General features: G+C 37.7%; 1 protein-coding gene across 6 annotated transcripts in view; it reads left to right on the top strand.

Annotated features, from left to right (window-relative positions):
• The window catches only part of csnk1a1 (casein kinase 1, alpha 1), a 41,368-nt gene that overhangs the window by 7,987 nt on the left and 15,687 nt on the right, over positions 1–17,694 (top strand). For all 6 annotated transcript variants that reach the window (XM_061079980.1, XM_061079978.1, XM_061079977.1 and 3 more), the window contains exons 3-4: positions 677–803; positions 4,946–5,044. In XM_061079980.1, coding sequence (XP_060935963.1) covers positions 677–803; positions 4,946–5,044 — 226 coding nt within the window. The remainder of the gene's footprint in view (positions 1–676; positions 804–4,945; positions 5,045–17,694) is intronic.

Here is a 17,694-nt window from a genome sequence, read left to right as displayed (position 1 = left end):
ATCTATATTGAGTACTCAATTTGTTATCTAGACATCCCAATTAGAGATGCACATATAAACTTGCAATCTAATATATTTATATAGGTCTGTATTTTTTTGAAAAAAATGTATCGCATATCTAAATATTAGGATAATACTTAAATGATCTCAGATTGGGAAAATACACTTGTTACAGCAGCAGATAGTAAGACTGAGGGACACAAAAGACTAAAAAAGGTGATTGAATAAAAATACAGAGACTATGTATATAATATAAACCTTAAATTACATAAATATTGTTTGTAGAGAAATGTACTTGAATAAAGTGCAGAGGCATGAGGATCAACACTATTTATTCATTAGTGTCGGGGGATATTGAAAAAGATGTATACATAATACATGCATATTAGATAGTTATAAATATAAGCAGGTATGGTATACAAAATGAGTATAAAAGGCTATGTGCTGTGTGTGTATGTGTATATATAATATAAATATATATGCGCCCATCCGGCCCCCGCTGCTAAAATTATCCTGGGGATACTTATATTGTTACCTCCCAAAATCCATGTCTTGATTAAACAATACCTTTTGTTAACACACTTTTCCTCAGAGACCTTTTCAAAAGAAAGGCAAACAGTGTGGGATCTGAGTTCAACCCGAGGAACTTGTTCAAACATTTTTATTATTTCATCAGGTGGTATGGGCAAGAGAAGGACTACAATGTCCTAGTCATGGATCTTCTTGGACCGAGTCTGGAGGATCTGTTCAACTTCTGCTCTCGCCGCTTCACCATGAAGACTGTCCTTATGCTGGCAGACCAGGTACCTAAAGCATACACACAATCCACCATTATGTAATTGCATGTCATTTGGCAGAAGCTTTTTTCAAAAGCTACTTACAATTAGTGCATTCAACATTCATGAAGTGCCATTTGAGGGGTTCAGTAGCTTGCCAAAGGACACTTTGGCATGCAGATGGGGAAGGCTGAGGATTGAACCGTCAACCTTCTGCTTGGATGACTATCACTTTAACCCTCAGCCACAGCTGCCCCACTTTGGTCACATGCACAACAGCTTTCGTTTGACCCCCCCCCCCCCCCCCCGGAAGAAGCATTTTGCCTGCACTTGGTTTCATTTGGGTACTCTCGCATCCCTTCTATAGTCCAGACAACCAAGTCTGGTGTTCTGCAAAGCAGTGAAGCGCAAGTTTGACTTAGTAAAAATCATAATCCTATGTTGGCCATTACATTTCATTTATCTGATGCTGTTATCAGGAGCGACTTACAATAAGTGCATTGAATCATGAGGGTGCAAACTCGAACAACAAGAATCAAGCAGGTACAATTTTCTTCAAGAAAGCCAAACTACAAAGTGCTATATGTAAGTGCCATACAAGGGCTACTAAATGCAGTGTATTTTAAAAAAAATTTTTTATCCAAGGTATAGTTGGAAGAAATGTGTCTTTAGTCTGGGGTGGAAGATGTTTAGACATTCTGCTGTATTGATTTCATTGCAGTGCACGTTCCACCATTTAGGAGCCAGGACAGCAAAGAGTTGTGATTGTTGAGTGATTAGCTCGCACTGTACGCAAGTACTAGTGTTTTGAAACGGATGCAGGCAGCCACTGGTAACCACTGAAGGGAGCAGAGTAGTGGGAGTGAATTTAGGTAGGTTAAAGACCAGTCAAGCTGCTGCATTGTGGATGATCTGCAGAGGTCAGAAGGCGCTAGCAGGTAGACCAGCCAGGAGGTGCTTTATTATCTTGGCTATCTGCAGTGTTTACATACATATATTAAAACAATTGTGTTCATTTCATCCTGCATTAAAATATTAATTTAAATCACCAGTCTTTGTAAATTATATGTATATATTTTAAATGGCAGTCTGAAAGCATCCATTAAACCCCTGTACATCCCCAGACGGGATAAGCTGTTTGTTTACAATTTTGCGTTTATGGAATTACTTTCAATATTTTAACCCTTAGGGCTTTGTTAAAACGACGTCCTTTCAGCACCTTCTATGGACAGGCATGTCCACTCCCTTAAACTGCTATAAAACACATTATATAATTTGTTTCCTCTTTAAATAATTTTCCTTTTTTATTAGCATCAGTATATTATTTTAACTCTTTAAAATTAGTTTTTTAAATAATACCCCTTGCAGGGGTCCAGACTAACTTTTCCAATAGCAGCACTGTTGCTTTTTTTTTTTTTACTTTAAGCAAATGCTGATGAGAGGGCTATTTCAGTCTACAGTCTCAAAGAAATTCTCAGAATGAAAGCTGTAAACTGAGAAAGGAAACCTAAGTTGGTGCATTATTACAAATACTAAGGTAGGCCTGTCATGATAACAAATTGTTGGATTTTATATTGTCCCAGAAATTATTGAAATAAATATTGTCCTAATTTTGAAACTATTTCATCCAACTGAAAAAAATATAATATTGGAGCATAATCTTGCTATTACACCCTTTCAAAGAGCAATGCACTTAAATTCTAAAGAATATTCAGTCTGACATTTTAATAAAATTTCCTCAAATAAAACATGAATAAAATGGACCACACACGCAACCATGAAAAATAAATAAATATTAAACATCTTGCGTATGTGTAGGTATGTGTAAACAGCTCGGTGGATGGGATGTTTATGATAAAGACCACAAAGCTGTGATCATTTAATTAAGGGCTGTCAAAATTAACGCATTAAAGCGGGATGATTAATTTGTCGAATTAACACGTTCATTTTTTTCAACGCATGCGCAGACTCAACACTAGTTTAGTACATAATCTCACACATTTTTTTGGGGAATGCAGTAGAGAAACCAGCTGCTCCGCCGGCAGTAGCAGGTACACTGCAGATCTGTGGCCCAACCTCAGCCAGTGAGTCCAGAGAGTTACAGTGATCGACAGGGAAGAGTGAAGTGGCGATCGTCTTTTTGGCAACCACTATCATAGAGATACAGTGGATATAAAAAGTCTACACACCCCTGTTAAAATGCAAGGTTTTTGTGATAAGAGATAAATCATGTCAGAACTTTTTCCACTTTTAATGTGACCTATAACGTGAACAATTTAAAACAAACTGAAATCCTTTAGTGGGAAAAATAAAAACTTACAATTACCTGGCTTCATAAATATGCACACCCCTAATCTAATACTTTGTTGAAGGACCTTTTGAGTTTATTACAGCACTCAGTCTTTGTGGGTAGGACTCTATTAGCATGGCACATCTTGACATGGCAATATTTGCCCACTCTTCTTTTGCAAAAGCACTCCAAATATGTCAGATGCGAGGTCATCTCCTGTGCACAGCCCTCTTCAGATCACCCCACAGATGTTCAATTGGATTCAGGTCTGGGCTCTGGCTGGGCCATTCCAAAACTTTAATCTTCTTCTGGTGAAGCCATGCTTTTGTTGATTTGGATGTATACTTTGGGTCGTTGTCGTGCTGAAAGGTGAAATTCCTCTTCATCTTTCTAACGGAAGCCTGAAGGTTTTGTGCCAAAATTGAATGGTATTTTTACCTGTTCATAATTCCCTCCAACTTGACTAAAGCCCCGGTTCAAGCTGAAGTAAAACAGCCCCAAAGCAGGATGCTGCTACCACCATGCTTCACTGTGGGTGTTCCTTGGGTGAAGTGCAGTGTTTTTGTGTCAAACGTACCTTTTGGAATGATGGCCAAAATGTTCAACCTTTGATCCATCAGACCATAACATATTTTCCCACATGCTTTTTGGAGACTTCATATGTGTTTTTTGCAAAATTAAGCCGGGCATGGATGTTTGTCTTTGTAAGAAAAGAACACCCTTCCCCATAGCCCAAACATACGAATAATACGGGAGATTGTTGTCACATGTAGTACACAGCCAGTGCTTGCCAGAAATTCCTGCAGCTCTTTAAATGTAGCTGTCTGCCTCTTGGAAGCCTCCCTGACCAGTTTTCTTCTCTTCTTTTCATCAATTTTGGAGGGACGTCCAGTTCTTGGTCATGTCACTGTTGTGCCATATTTTCTCCACTTGATGATGGCTATCTTCACTGTGTTTCATGGTATATCTTATGCCTTGGAAATTCTTTTGTACCCTTCTCCTGACCGATACCTGTCAATAATGAGATACCTCTGATGCTTAAGAAGCCCTCTGGGACCATGGCTCTTGCTGGAAGATGCTACTACTGTCAAGAAAATCCTACTAGAACAGCTGGACTATATTTGGGATTAATCAGTCACTGTAAATGATGGCAGGAGTTTACTGACTACTATTTAACATGAGTTTGAATGTGATTTTTTTTAATTCTGAACACAGCCTGTCCCGAGTTATAAGAGGGTTTACACACTTATGCAACCACATTATTTAAATTTTTTATTTTGAATTTTCCCCCCTAAAAGATTTCAGTTTGTTTTTTCAATTGAATTGTAAATATAGGTCACATTAATGGTGGGAAAAGTTCGGACATTGCTTATATTGGTCCTATTTTCTTTTCATCACAAAAACCTGGCATTTTAACAATGGTGTGTAGACTTTTTATATCCACTGTATATACCTAAAGATTTCGATTGGTTTACTTTATGTAAAGGCCCTCATATGCATGTGCACATCATGTTTGTGTGATTGGTTTAATTTGTGAAAGTGTGTGAGAGAGACCGACTGAGAGACAGAGCCTGGAGGTTTAACAATCTTTTTTCTGATTTTTCTAACCTCACATTTTGGGGTGGTCTTTTGGGTTCTCATGGGTACGTTTTTGCCGAAAGGTGGTATTTTCATTACATAGTGAGTGACAACAAGACATATCATAGGAAAAGAGGTTGAAATTTCAAAATTCCATAAAAATATACATGCCATATGCATTAACACAGTAGAAATTAACAAAAATTCTAAACAGGTAATGACAAACATGTCCCAAAGGTGCCCTAAGAGTTAATTGGGAGAACAGTGAGTTATTTAACTATGATCTTTTCTCCATCTGCAGATGATCAGCAGAATTGAGTATGTACACACAAAGAACTTCATCCATAGGGACATCAAACCAGACAACTTTCTCATGGGCATTGGTCGTCATTGTAATAAGGTAAGACCTCTCTGCATCCTATACATAGTAGTGTGGATTTTTGATGGCCTATATAGAGCCATTGGAATATCAGGCTAGCCATGACCTAGTACCACGATAACATACAGGTTTATCTTCATAAATGTTGATCTCTTCATGTTAATGTTAATCTATTCTATCAGCCATGGCTGACTCACCATTACTGCTGTTTCATAAAACCTTGGTATTGGTTACTTGGTCCATGGCATGTTTTGTAAAAATTATTAAAACTCTCATTACTCATTACTAGGGTTGCAAAATTCCGGGAATATTCAAAGTTGGAAACTTTCCATGGGAATTAACGGGAATCAACGGGAATAAACTGGAAATGTTGTGGGTAGTTTATACTAACTGTATTTACCTTGTCATATACAGACATAAATATAAACATTTTGTTTTGTCATAGGCTGATTTGAGCCCTGAGGAAACTTTGGGCACTTGACTTAAAGCTTCTGCATTGTTGTGTCATTCTTAATATAGGTCTTTGCACAGCATTTGCAAATGTACACAGCCTCTCCTTCTACATTGGATGGGGTGAAATGCCTCCACACATGAGATCTTCTGTAGAATAAGATGAGAAAAAAGTTTGTAAAAAAACACTAATGCAATGCCAGAGATATAAATAGTTAGCCAAACAATTGGAATCTTCTGTAAACATATTTTACAATTGATGGATAAATGAATGGAAATAGGATAGATGAACAGATGAACAATCCTCAATCAGCATGCTAATATATTTTCCTCAGTAATATCATCAAATCTTACCTGACTAGTCCTGTACACTACAGCAGGCCTCAATAGCCCTGCTGTAGTGTGCAGGATGCTGGGAATTATCTGTGCATGTGATGTAAGAATGCACAGTGGAGGGTTGAAATTCAACGTGCATTGTGTGCTGCATTCCATCTCTAAAATAGAGTTTTGAAAGATGTTTTTATTGCACGGCGTTTAATTTGCGTAGTTGTTTTCTTTTTTCAAAATTCCCGAGCTTAACTTCCCATGGAAACCTTCCGGAAACTTTCCGGAAATTTACCGGAAACTTTCCGCCCCTTTGCAACCCTACTCATTACTTGAGTGATAGCAACATTGCTGAGAATTATCAATGTCGTATTATAGGCAAGATATCATGTATGTTTGATGTATATTTTCACGACTTGTATTGTTTGAGGTTTTATAATATCTAAAATCTTATCACATCAAAATGTAAATGCAGACCTGCTTTTAAATCTTTACCAGATGTGAACTTAACATAAAATTACTCTGATTAGACAGTTTTTTGTACAAACAAAGTTTTAAGTTTTATTACAAGTTTTTGTCTCTTTTTGTACTGTTGACCTTCAAAGGTTGCACCTCATACATGCTGAGACTGACATGCGATTGATCATTTGAAAACATAAAATGGTCCCTATTATTGAAGACTGGGTGGGTTATATAGTAATTGTAGTAATAAAAAGAAAACATAATGGGAAGTAATTGGTTGCTCTTTCACAAATGCAGACAAAGCTATTAATTAGTTGGTAACGTGTAATGGGACGCAAGATTTGGCGTGAAATGAGCCCTACGGTTGCTTTTTGTCCAAATACCAGCAGCAGTGTTTTGAACAAGCTGCAAAGGAGTTACTATGTTTGGTTGAGTCATATTTACAGGGCGTTGCAATAATCAAGAGAACAAAGGCAGGTATGGGTCTTTCTAAGCCAGGAAGAGATAGAACCGTATTGATTTTAAAAATGTTTCGTAGATGAAAGTAGCAGGATTTAGTGATTTGATTAAAATGTGTTTTGAAGTACAGATGAGAATCAAATGTTTACGCTGCCAGGGGTCCAGGAAGTTATAGGAGTCTGCCTGCTAGCTGGTCTGGACTGAAGATGATTATTAAAGTTTAATTAAAATTTAACTGAAGAAAGTTAAGTGACATCCATTCCTTAATGGTGGATAGACACTCTGATGTCTGGCTTGAAGGACAAGTCTATTTGGGTGTCATCGTCATAGGAAAGATATATCGTATAGAGAGAAAATTGCTGCTCCAAAATATTATTTGGAGCAGGAAAAAGCTGATAGCCCCCTAAGTCAGTCAAATCGAAGCAATGCATAATTGACTAAATTAATCTGGATCAGTTCATATAAGACTCTACTTTTAATCATATTGACATTTTTACAATTGATAAAATTCGATTAAGATATCGGATGATTTCAGTAGTCCATATCTATAAAAACCTGCATAAATGATTTAAGTTGCGTATAAATATGTTGGTAAATTGCTGAACTGAGAAATTTAGACAAATGTATTCGTAACAAAGGCAGGTAATTACACATTTTTAAAAAGCGAATATAAATTTAAAAAAGCATGTTTGTCTTATACTTGAAATACATTACTTCTGCAATAGCTTATCTGGTTGTTTTACGCCAATTTGGATAAACTCGGTATGACACTTTCAATTAAGAAATTGGAGAGAACCTCTTGAAGGGTGATTTCATCGATTTACAATGATTGCATTTTTTATTTTCTTTACATCGGCTATGGGCTGCGGAGTGCTTTCCAGGATTTCTTTTGGTCGGTGTCCTGTTACATTCTTAAATGCCCTTGTGTTGTTAAATCAAAGGGGAAGGAGGAGCCTTAATTGTTAGATATAATTTGCTGACTATGTAGTTAGCTGGCTGGATTGTGTGAAGACAAAACACTGCATTGGTAATAGGGCTACATGATATTAGGAAAACATATGATAACGTTATTTAATATCGTGATGACGAAATGACTTGTGATGAATATACAAACAGTCCTTGGCTACGAACGTAGACAGCTCCATGGCTGGGAGAAGGTGCTCAGCCTGGCCGCAGTGCCACAGAATCGGGCAGACACTCGGAAGCCATGCACAGCTCCATTCTGTCCACTTACAGTGTAAATTGAGTGTTCTCATACATGTTTGGGCTTTGGAAATGTATAAAGTGTTGTGTGTGTGTGTGTGTGAAGATTAAAAAGTAATGATTATTATGTTATGAACAGTGTTGATATTTTGGCGACAAACAACAACTTTAGTTTAGAGAAACCCACAGCAAGGGGATCTGTTTGTTTCTCTATGTGTGCGCTGTTAATTTTCCCTCAGGTTCTGAGATCATCAATAAGCTTCACACTTGTTTTACATAATCAACCGCTCATAATGATGAATTTAACTCGGGACAAACGTGATCACTATAAGTTTCCACAGTAGAGTTTAGTTGCAGAAGCTGCATTGCTTTGCCAAATCTCTGGTTTCAAATTCTCAGTTTTCTCTATTCTCTTCTTATTCTCTAGTTCTGACAATGATTCACTAATGGAAAAACCCGTCTATGATCAGAATGTCTTGTTTATCATCGAGGGCAGCAGTGATCCATTTGATTGTCAGTTCTTACTGACATTCAAATTACTTGTAGGCCTCACTGTAAAAATAATTGTTTTTACCCAGAATTTCTAGCCCTTACATTTAGCTCTATTCATGTCCAGTGCTGCAGAGAGGATGCAAGTTGGCATATTCCTTCAATGCTTGTTTTATCTTCAATGTACATCATTTGACATGTTCTGACTTGCCATATTTGTTAGCTTGTTAACTTACTGTTGACCTGTGTACCATTTAAGGTAAGGCACTTAAGTTGGCCTACTTATATCGAAAAAATGGAACCGAATACTTTTAAGGTTATTTTCCAAAATGAAGTCATCTTGGTGAATGATAAATGTGACAGATCAGTCAATTAACAGTTATATACACTGCAAAAAAAAAAAAGAATAGATCACCCGAAATCATACATCTGATCTTGATGAACAAATAATTCAAGTTGTAAATCTTAACTGATGTACATTGTATAATTTGTTGAACAAAATTACGTGAAAAGGGTCAATGGAAATCTGTTTCAGATGGTTTGGCCAGCAGCCGGCTAGAAGTCATTTTTTTAGGGCTCTGGAATTGCTCCTCCTGTTCCTACTTTCACAAAGAAACGGATACCAGCTCTGCTCCTGGGTCGATGCCCTTCTACAACCCTGTTCAGCTTTCCTTGTGTAACAGCCAGTCTAACGGTGTCTCCTCCGTGTTCAAGAGACTGCTTGGAGACGCAGCAAACCTTTATGTAGCTGCACATAAGAATGTACCGTCCTTGAGGACCTGGATTACCTGTGCAACCTGATTGGGCTGCAGGTACCGCCTCATGCTACCATTAGTGACAAGGACACTAGCAGAACATCAAACTAGAAAAGACTCAGTTGGGAGAGACAAGGGATTAAGTTTAACCGACTTGGTGGTATACTCTGACGATTAAGTGTTCCCTTTATTGTAGCACAGCCTGATGTTCTGTATTTGATGTTTCGTTCATATTTGTACTCTCAAATTAAAGCATCACACCAGAAGGTGGAGCAATATAAACCGCTGACAGAGTAAAATAAGCAATTGTCACCCCCAAGTGTGAAGATATCTTCCTCTACTTTTATCACCCCTTCAACAGCACATTCATGAATGGCTAGTATTGCTGTCACACTGTTACCTGTAGGTGTTCGCATCCTGTCGGACAGTCAAGTCTAAATATGCATTCATAAATGGCATTGTGTCGTTAAGTCTTGCCACTGGTGTAATTTAGAAAAGAGTTGTACTTGGTTCCTGTCTGGCCACATTTGATTCAGATATGAAAGATAGTACAGACAGAAGTTATATACATTATTGTGGTATATACAGTTTGTGTGAGGATAGTCAAAAATTCCTCAGCAGTTCCCATTTTGATCATGAAATCAACACAAACCCATCACAATAAAGAGTGGGACATCTCTTCAGCAGAGGAATGACAAAGCTGTACAATACATTGGATAAAAATTGTGGTAATTTAACATGAATGTCTCACACCAGGCATTCATTTGAACCCGCCCTCTTACGCACAAATGGTCATCCAACTAGCATGTCCAGGGGGCTGTAGCAGGCAAACATCTCTCGGCCATTTTGAGTAAAAGCTCTGCGGCAACCATTTAGTCCTACAGCTTGTTTTTTGATGTTATTCAAAGAATACATGAAACATAACAATGATGAGGTAAAATAAGACATTTATTGAATGTAATAAAACAATTCCTGAGTTCAAACACTCCAATTTGATAACTTAAATTATAATTAGGAAAATTGTAATCACACCAGGATTATTATTTAATTTTTCTTCTCAGCTCCAGGATGATATCATCAATGATATGTATGATGTATTAAGGACCAGCAATAAATAAAAAAACGCACAATATAAATCAACATAATTTAAAATTCAAAATTACATTCAAACCATTATTATTCAATTAAGTATAGTGCCAAATCTTTCCTGTAATTCAGTGTGAGGACACTTTTCTCATACCTATGTTGTCTCGGGAGTGAAGCCTCTGACCTTTGCCATGCTCTCGCACTTCATCGAATACGACAGACAGCTGCACTATTTATGTTTCGAGGAGAGGACACAGTTTCTTCGAAAATGTCCTTAACAATTAGATTTACAACTTGAATCAAAATCTTAACCATATGGATTCCATCCTAGCAGTCATCATTTCGCATAATTATCAACTACAACTATTTTATTCATGATACATGTCTATGAAGATTCTAATAGATTTTTTATTATTTAGGTCAATTTGATTCAATATCTATTCGGTTAAGGATGTCATCGTACATACAACTTTTGCTTGGATATGTGTAACTGTGCAAGGAAACCTCTAACTTGGTGCATCATGAAAAATATTATGGTATGCCTTTCTCAATAGCAAATTCAGTCGGACGATAAATCCCAGAAACCACTGCGATACATTGCATTTGTCACAACTCTTACTGTAAAACTTTAAACCACCTATATAATTATTATAATAATATTCGAATAAATAAAGAAAACACATCTTAGTTGTGTGAGTCGTCCTCTCTTTTGACTGTAACAAATTAATATACAACATGATGTTGCTGACATTTTTACATCCACCTTTTATATTTTCTTGAAAAGAACATGGCACTGCTCCACATTTCACCTAACACATTCAGTGGAATTCAATACCACTCAATATACAATTATTGCAAAACAACTTAGTTTATAGTCCTGTCTTTGAGGACTAGGCCTTTTTCTGAAACAAACCTGGTTTTCCTGAACAAACATGGCACTGCCACACATTTCACACATAAATGTACTGTGGTTTTCATTCAGTGGTTTTCAGTACAACACAAAATACAACTCCTGACTGTAGCAGAACAACTGAAATGATAGGGCTGTCTGTGAGGACTGAGGCGTTTTCAGAAATGTGAAGGGCAGATTATTTTTGATGAAAATAAGCTTCTCTGTCTCTAACAGAATAGCAGCACCTACTTGTGCATTGCTCAGTGATGTTGATGCTTGCTCATCTGTATCTCTTCAAACACTGTCTAGACTGCTGCTGGCCTATGCCTTGCTTAGCTTTCTGGCAGATGCTTCCCCCGATGCTTCCCTGCTTGTGTTCCAGGCACCTTCTGCAACTCAAGCATCACCATCTCTATGGCCTCTGTAGCAGAGTTAATTTTGGAGAAAAACTCTTTAGAAAATAATATTTAAGCTGGTAACGGACAAGGTCGCCTTCTAGTTACAGTATGAAGTTTATTGTTAATGTAAAAGTTAAATGGTAAAAAGTTGTAAATTGGTCCTAATAAAGATTTGTTTTCGTCATTCTCTCTTTCTAACATGATCAGCAAAAACGCATGTACACAAACACTACCTTGGAACTAGCACAGTTGCAGGGCAGTAGAGTGAGTTTTTCTCCATGTCAGTGAAGCGTCTCTTGACAACTGTAGCTAAGGTTCCTTTCATTGTTTATGCCATAGTCCTCATCTGTTTCTTTGGTCAAAAGTATCTGAAGCAAGGTCACAAAAGGAATCACATCTGATGCCAGAGCATCAAAGGTGCATGCGTTAGTAGGCTAAGGCATAATGTTTAAAATATCCCAACTATTTTTTTGTCCGACTGCCACCATCAGCTTCACTTCTCTGAGCCAAAAGACCCTTGTTAACAGCCAGCTGAAGGGTGACACACAGCAGGCTAGGGAATCCAGCATCACTCATGGCCTTGATCGTGTTTGTGCCCATGTGAACAGAACTTTTTGGAATTCCCCACGTCTCTAGCATGTACTCAAACGCACCTGCTATGGCATGATTAGTTTGCAAACCCCAAAACTGCTTTGCGTCTACAAAGACTCTCTAGAGAATACAATCCTCATCATCCACTGCGCAGTGAAAAGGATGAGGGATAGAGTTGGCTTAGACTGCTAGTCCAAAGAACAGTGGTGAAGCTGAAGTCTGAAATGTCCTGCTTTTTCACGAAGGCATGCAGCTTTGGTTATTTGATTTCTGTGATGCTATGACAGCTGAGAATCTCATATTCGGCTCCAGTATACTGAGAAGACGGCGAAATCCTGTATTATCGACAACTGACGACGGCTGGTCATCAAGAGCAATGCACTGGGTAAGAGCTTCTGTTATTTTTACTGCTCGTGGATTGTGTCTGGCCATTTTCTCTCGCTTCTCCAGCATTTGCTGCAAGGATGGTTGTTGCTGTTTGCTGCTGTTGGCATTAGCAAACCCCCTCGAACTCTGCCTTGTGTTGGTTCTTGAGATGCTTTATCAAATTTCTAGTGTTAAAGGTGCTACTTTTCACGCCTCTGGACAATTTTGCAGAGCATAGTTTGCAGTCTGCTCTACCTTTGTCATCGCTTATCTTAAAATATATCCAAACTGCTGACCCTGCACCTCCCTGCACTCCTATGGCTACCTACTCAATCGATGAGAGGTTGATGTCAAGTTGCTGTGAAGCGGTATTGGGTGCCGTTGTAGTAGTTTTGATTACGAGTATATGTATATGAGCATTGTTTCCACCGATACTGGTATTGTTGCATCCCCAACTAAAGCATAAGCATGCAAGGTCACTTTTTCAAAGATGAATGAACTTAATTGTAAAGAACTTTCAATTCGACATTTGAATTTGAATTAGAAATATTAAAATATCCATGGTGAAAAAAGCATAAATTGATTAAACCACTCACAACCAAAACAGATAAAATGGACTCTTTAGGCCGTTCACAAAATTGCTCTTGATAGATATTAAAGATTTGGCAGAGCATATGTTATTATACGGCAATGGGACCGGCAGGGCAATTCATAAACACAAACTGTCTTGCCAGACGTTCCCCACCCCTGCTCTAATTGAATCTTTAAAATCCAAACACTTGTATAGTAAAATATCTAAATTATTGGGTCGATTACCAGCTGATCCAGAGCTTAAGACCCTCACACTGGGTGTAGTGGAATTAAGATAAATCTGTGCTCAAATCGGCAACTGTACAATACTTTGAATCCAGCAGCAATGAAGCCAACATCAAATTGATATCTGAATAATGGATATCATTACTTACCTGCAAATCATTAGCAAATCATAATGATACATTTTTTCCTCTATGTTAACAGTTTCAGCGGGTTTCCACTGCTGAAAAATTATAACACTGCTGCTTCAGAACCAGGACAGATACTCATTAAAGGTTTTGCCGTCCTGTGTCAATGTCTGTGTCTGATGTTGATTTAGTATCTTTTTTTTGTAAAAAGCAAAGTGAAACTACAAGTTTAAAAGGATTATATATAATTTGTCTTATTTTAAGTGCAAATCATTCTTTAGGATTAGTTGTTGATAACTTGATTGAGTTTATATATGTATATATATATTTATATATATAAACTTGATTGAGTTTATATATGTATATATATATATATTTATATATATATACATATATATATTTCACAGATGCAAATCTTAAACAGACTTTTATTCTTTAGAAAATGCAGTTTGTGGCAGGAAAATTGTCTTTTTCTTTCTTTTTGTTCCATCTCATTGACAACATTCCTCTAGTTTCATTCTGAAAAGTCAGCTTTAAAAAATGAACACGACTCAGTTAAAAAATGGCATTCAATAACGTCTCCTGTCATCCCTGACATGTTTTCAACCTATGATGGGGTCTCATTTATATAACAGTGCGTGGGATTCATATTAAATGTCTTCACACCTGAACGCAATGTACAATTTATAAATCGCAGGCAACCTGGAAACATTCGGATTTGGATCTGCCTCATACTACGCTCTCTACAAACCCACTTCAACCATAAATCGCCAATGCAAAGCACGTCATGAATATTAAATTATCCTGCTGACCATTTGGTTTCCACCATGAATCATGACAGTCACGGCATCAAACGATGAGAAGAGGAGGCAAAACTTTCTTACACTGACATCGAGGTCTTTGTTAGTGAGGTGAAGAGCGATTTTTATGGGACAGCAGTGATGTGTTTATTTAGAAACATCCAATTCAAAGGTGGAGGCAAAAAAACAACCTGAGAACTTGTTAAACGATCCTTTTTGTATTTTTAATCTTTCAAAGCTTCAGGATTATTAAATTAAGAGCAGTTGTCATGTCCCCAATCTATAGAATTTACTGGGATGGTTCCATTGGCTGATTCCCGTGCATCCATCACGCAGCATTACGCTGCGTGATGGAGCTATCGGAATCTGAACATAATTTGCTGTAAATTGTTTTATATATTTTATAATAAAACGGTTTGTTTTTGACATCTATTGCACTTCTGTTCGTCCTGGGAGAGGGATCCCTCACATATGGCTCTCTGAGGTTTCTACGTATTTTTACCTGTTAAATGGGTTTTTAGTAGTTTTTCCTTACTCTTGCTGACGGTTAAGGACAGAGGATGTCACACCATGTTAAAGCCCTATGAGACGAATTGTGATTTGTGAATATGGGCTATACAAATAAAATTTGTCAGTGGTGAAAGGATCAATAATCTGGCTTCAGTTCAACACCTCACGTCTGCATCGCCACTTTCCCAGCTCCAAAAAATTTGTACATATGGATCAGAGTTTGCGTCGAAATGCGCACATTTCCCCGTAAAGTTTGTTTTTATAAGTGGCGTACGTCTCGGGGCCCCATTTTGTGCATGCGCTACGGTTATAAATGAGGGCCCTGATGATTATTATTTTAACCATAATGTCAGTGCATTTGCGAGAAGAAATCAGTTATCAGTTTCATAGTGAGTTACTTATTAGTTATGGCTTTAAACCTTGTTCATCTCCGTTACTTTGATTTATTTTATTTGTAAAAATATTGATTTATCTCTTCATCATATGTCCCAATATAGTGTTTTGATACAATAAAACATAACTATCTGAGTGCTAAAGAAGTTGAGAACAGTCTTTCTACAGTATGGAAATTATCATTATTTGATTTTCATACTAGTATGGGTTATCTAGCCCCTGGAAACAAAGTCACAAGGGTTAGTGGTTCAATTTTATTTTACGGCTGCTGGAAAAAAGTGACCAAGATGCATTGAAATTATATTCCAATCATTAGTGTAATTTTTATGGAGAAAAGACTACATTTGTGGGTCTCTCTTGCAGCTTGCTGGTGATTCGCAAGGCATTCTAGGTACCCCTCCGTTTGAAGTAAGGGTATGAAAAATCGCCGTTTGGAGGGGTATTCTGACATCCTACCCCCACACTAATTAGCACATAAATCTTGTAGGCATTTGTAAAAAGCAATGCTCGTGTTGTGTTTCCCTTTTTAAACTTTTAGATCAGCATCTATCCGGAACATTTTATCACTGGTATTTGCTGTTCTGGGAGCATAAGGCCTCATCTGCTCCAGCTTCTTTGATCTCCTCAGATTTTAATCATTCATAAGCATTTTTTACTTTCAGGGGCAAATGACCTAGCAACTGGCCATTCACTGTTAGTCCACTTACGTGAGCGCAGTTAAAGTAACAGCATTCTGTAAGTCTATTTTTGTATCTGTATTACTCAAGCTGGCTTTCTGGAGCAAAACATTGCTACGACCCTGGCACCTTGTTTTGCCTGTTTATCACTGGTGGACTGATTTACTTGACACTTTTGCTTTGCCTTATTTTTTTAAAACAAATTGTTTACAGTTTAGTTTTAACCTTAGCTGTGGACTGATTATTTCCATTGTAATTTTTATTAAAATTAAACCCTGCTCCAGCATCAGATCCTCCAGTTACATTTTGCTTTTCTACAAAAGTTGTTGCAAACCTTAAAAGTATTTTGAACTAAACTCTGAAAGTATTTTGCATGTGTACACACTCTTAAAACTATCGGCGCTTTGACTCCGGGATCAGAAATCCGAAAGCAGCGACCACTTTTCTCAACGAAACAGTCGGTTATCCCCATTACTGATTCAAACAAAATAGGCCTCTTCCCACTAGTTCAAAAATTCCTTTTCTATAGTTTAAACCTCAGGTGGGTCCGTATGTGTCGAGTGCAGCCCGAAGCCCACACGGAAAACATCCCCTCCCTTTGGGGGCTGTGGGGTTTAATTAAAAGACCAGTCTTTTTCTAATCTTTCCCGACAGACACGGGCTCCATGCCAAACTACAGATTACACTAACGTCGGGTTGTAACTAAGTGGGGGGTTTTGCCTATGTCCAACAGTTAAACTGTTTTTTTCTTTCTGAAATTCCGCCACAATATCAACACTGATCATCACATAATGATCGTTACTTTTCCTTATCTTGCTCCAGAGCAGTGCGCATATTTATCAGCCACACGCACGCACACAGTGATTAGACACGTGCTAACTCAGTCTGCCTTAAAAACTAAAGAATTTGTAAACTTAATGTATGGAGCTCGGTTTGGTATGAATGATGGAGACAGAGGGGAGAACTTAATTACTGACAGCTGCTAAAATCTGTAAAACAAATAACCTTTCACATCCCAGACATGTATGGAAATACCCCAAATGGACACTCAAAGTTGACTTAGTGGAGCTGTGTATGCCTCCCTGGGTGTCTGTCCCGGACTTGGTGGCGCTGTGGCCAGGCTGTGCGCCCCCTTCAGTCTCTGCATTGACCGTTTACTGTATGTCTCTTGGTAGCGAAACCTAAGCAAGAAGACCTTAACGCCATATAATTCAGTATGTTTATTTATCGCAAGTCATATCGTCATCGCAATTTTCAACGTTATCGCTAGAGATGCGTATCTTCACTAGGGATGGGGGAAAAAAATCGATTCAGTTACGAATCGCGATTTGTCAATCGCCACACTGCCTCCCAAATCAATTTTTAAAAAAACATATTTATTGGTTTTATATGGGGAGATATATGGGGGGAGGAGCAACCTCATCCCAAAGCATGTTGACCAGCTCTTGTTTTTGCACAAGAATCTAAACGTACCCAAGCACAAGCTTTGCATAGCCTTTTTGTTTATTTTATATGTGGCATACATTTCTTAATCTGTCAGTTTGTGTGCAGTTGACAGGGGCTATACAATAATGGGGCACATTTTTATTTAATTTCTCTATTGGCTGCCTGGCAGTCATTAAGTTAATGTTAATATTTGAAATAAAACTTGTAAAGCAGAATTTGACTGTGGTATATAAAGGTATGATTCAACTGTTTTCCATGGTCCAGTATTTTAAAAAAAAATAATCAAAAGAAATCGTAATATCGAATCGCAATACTTACAGAATCACAATACCCAAAGAATCGCAATATATATCGTATCACCACCTAAGTATAGCGATCGTATCGGGAGGTCTCTGCCGATTCCCGTCCCTCATTTCGATTACAACATTT

The sequence above is a fragment of the Limanda limanda genome, chromosome 10 (assembly GCF_963576545.1).
Source record: "Limanda limanda chromosome 10, fLimLim1.1, whole genome shotgun sequence".
In the NCBI taxonomy this organism is placed as follows: domain Eukaryota; kingdom Metazoa; phylum Chordata; class Actinopteri; order Pleuronectiformes; family Pleuronectidae; genus Limanda; species Limanda limanda.
This window is presented reverse-complemented; position numbering and strand designations above follow the sequence as displayed.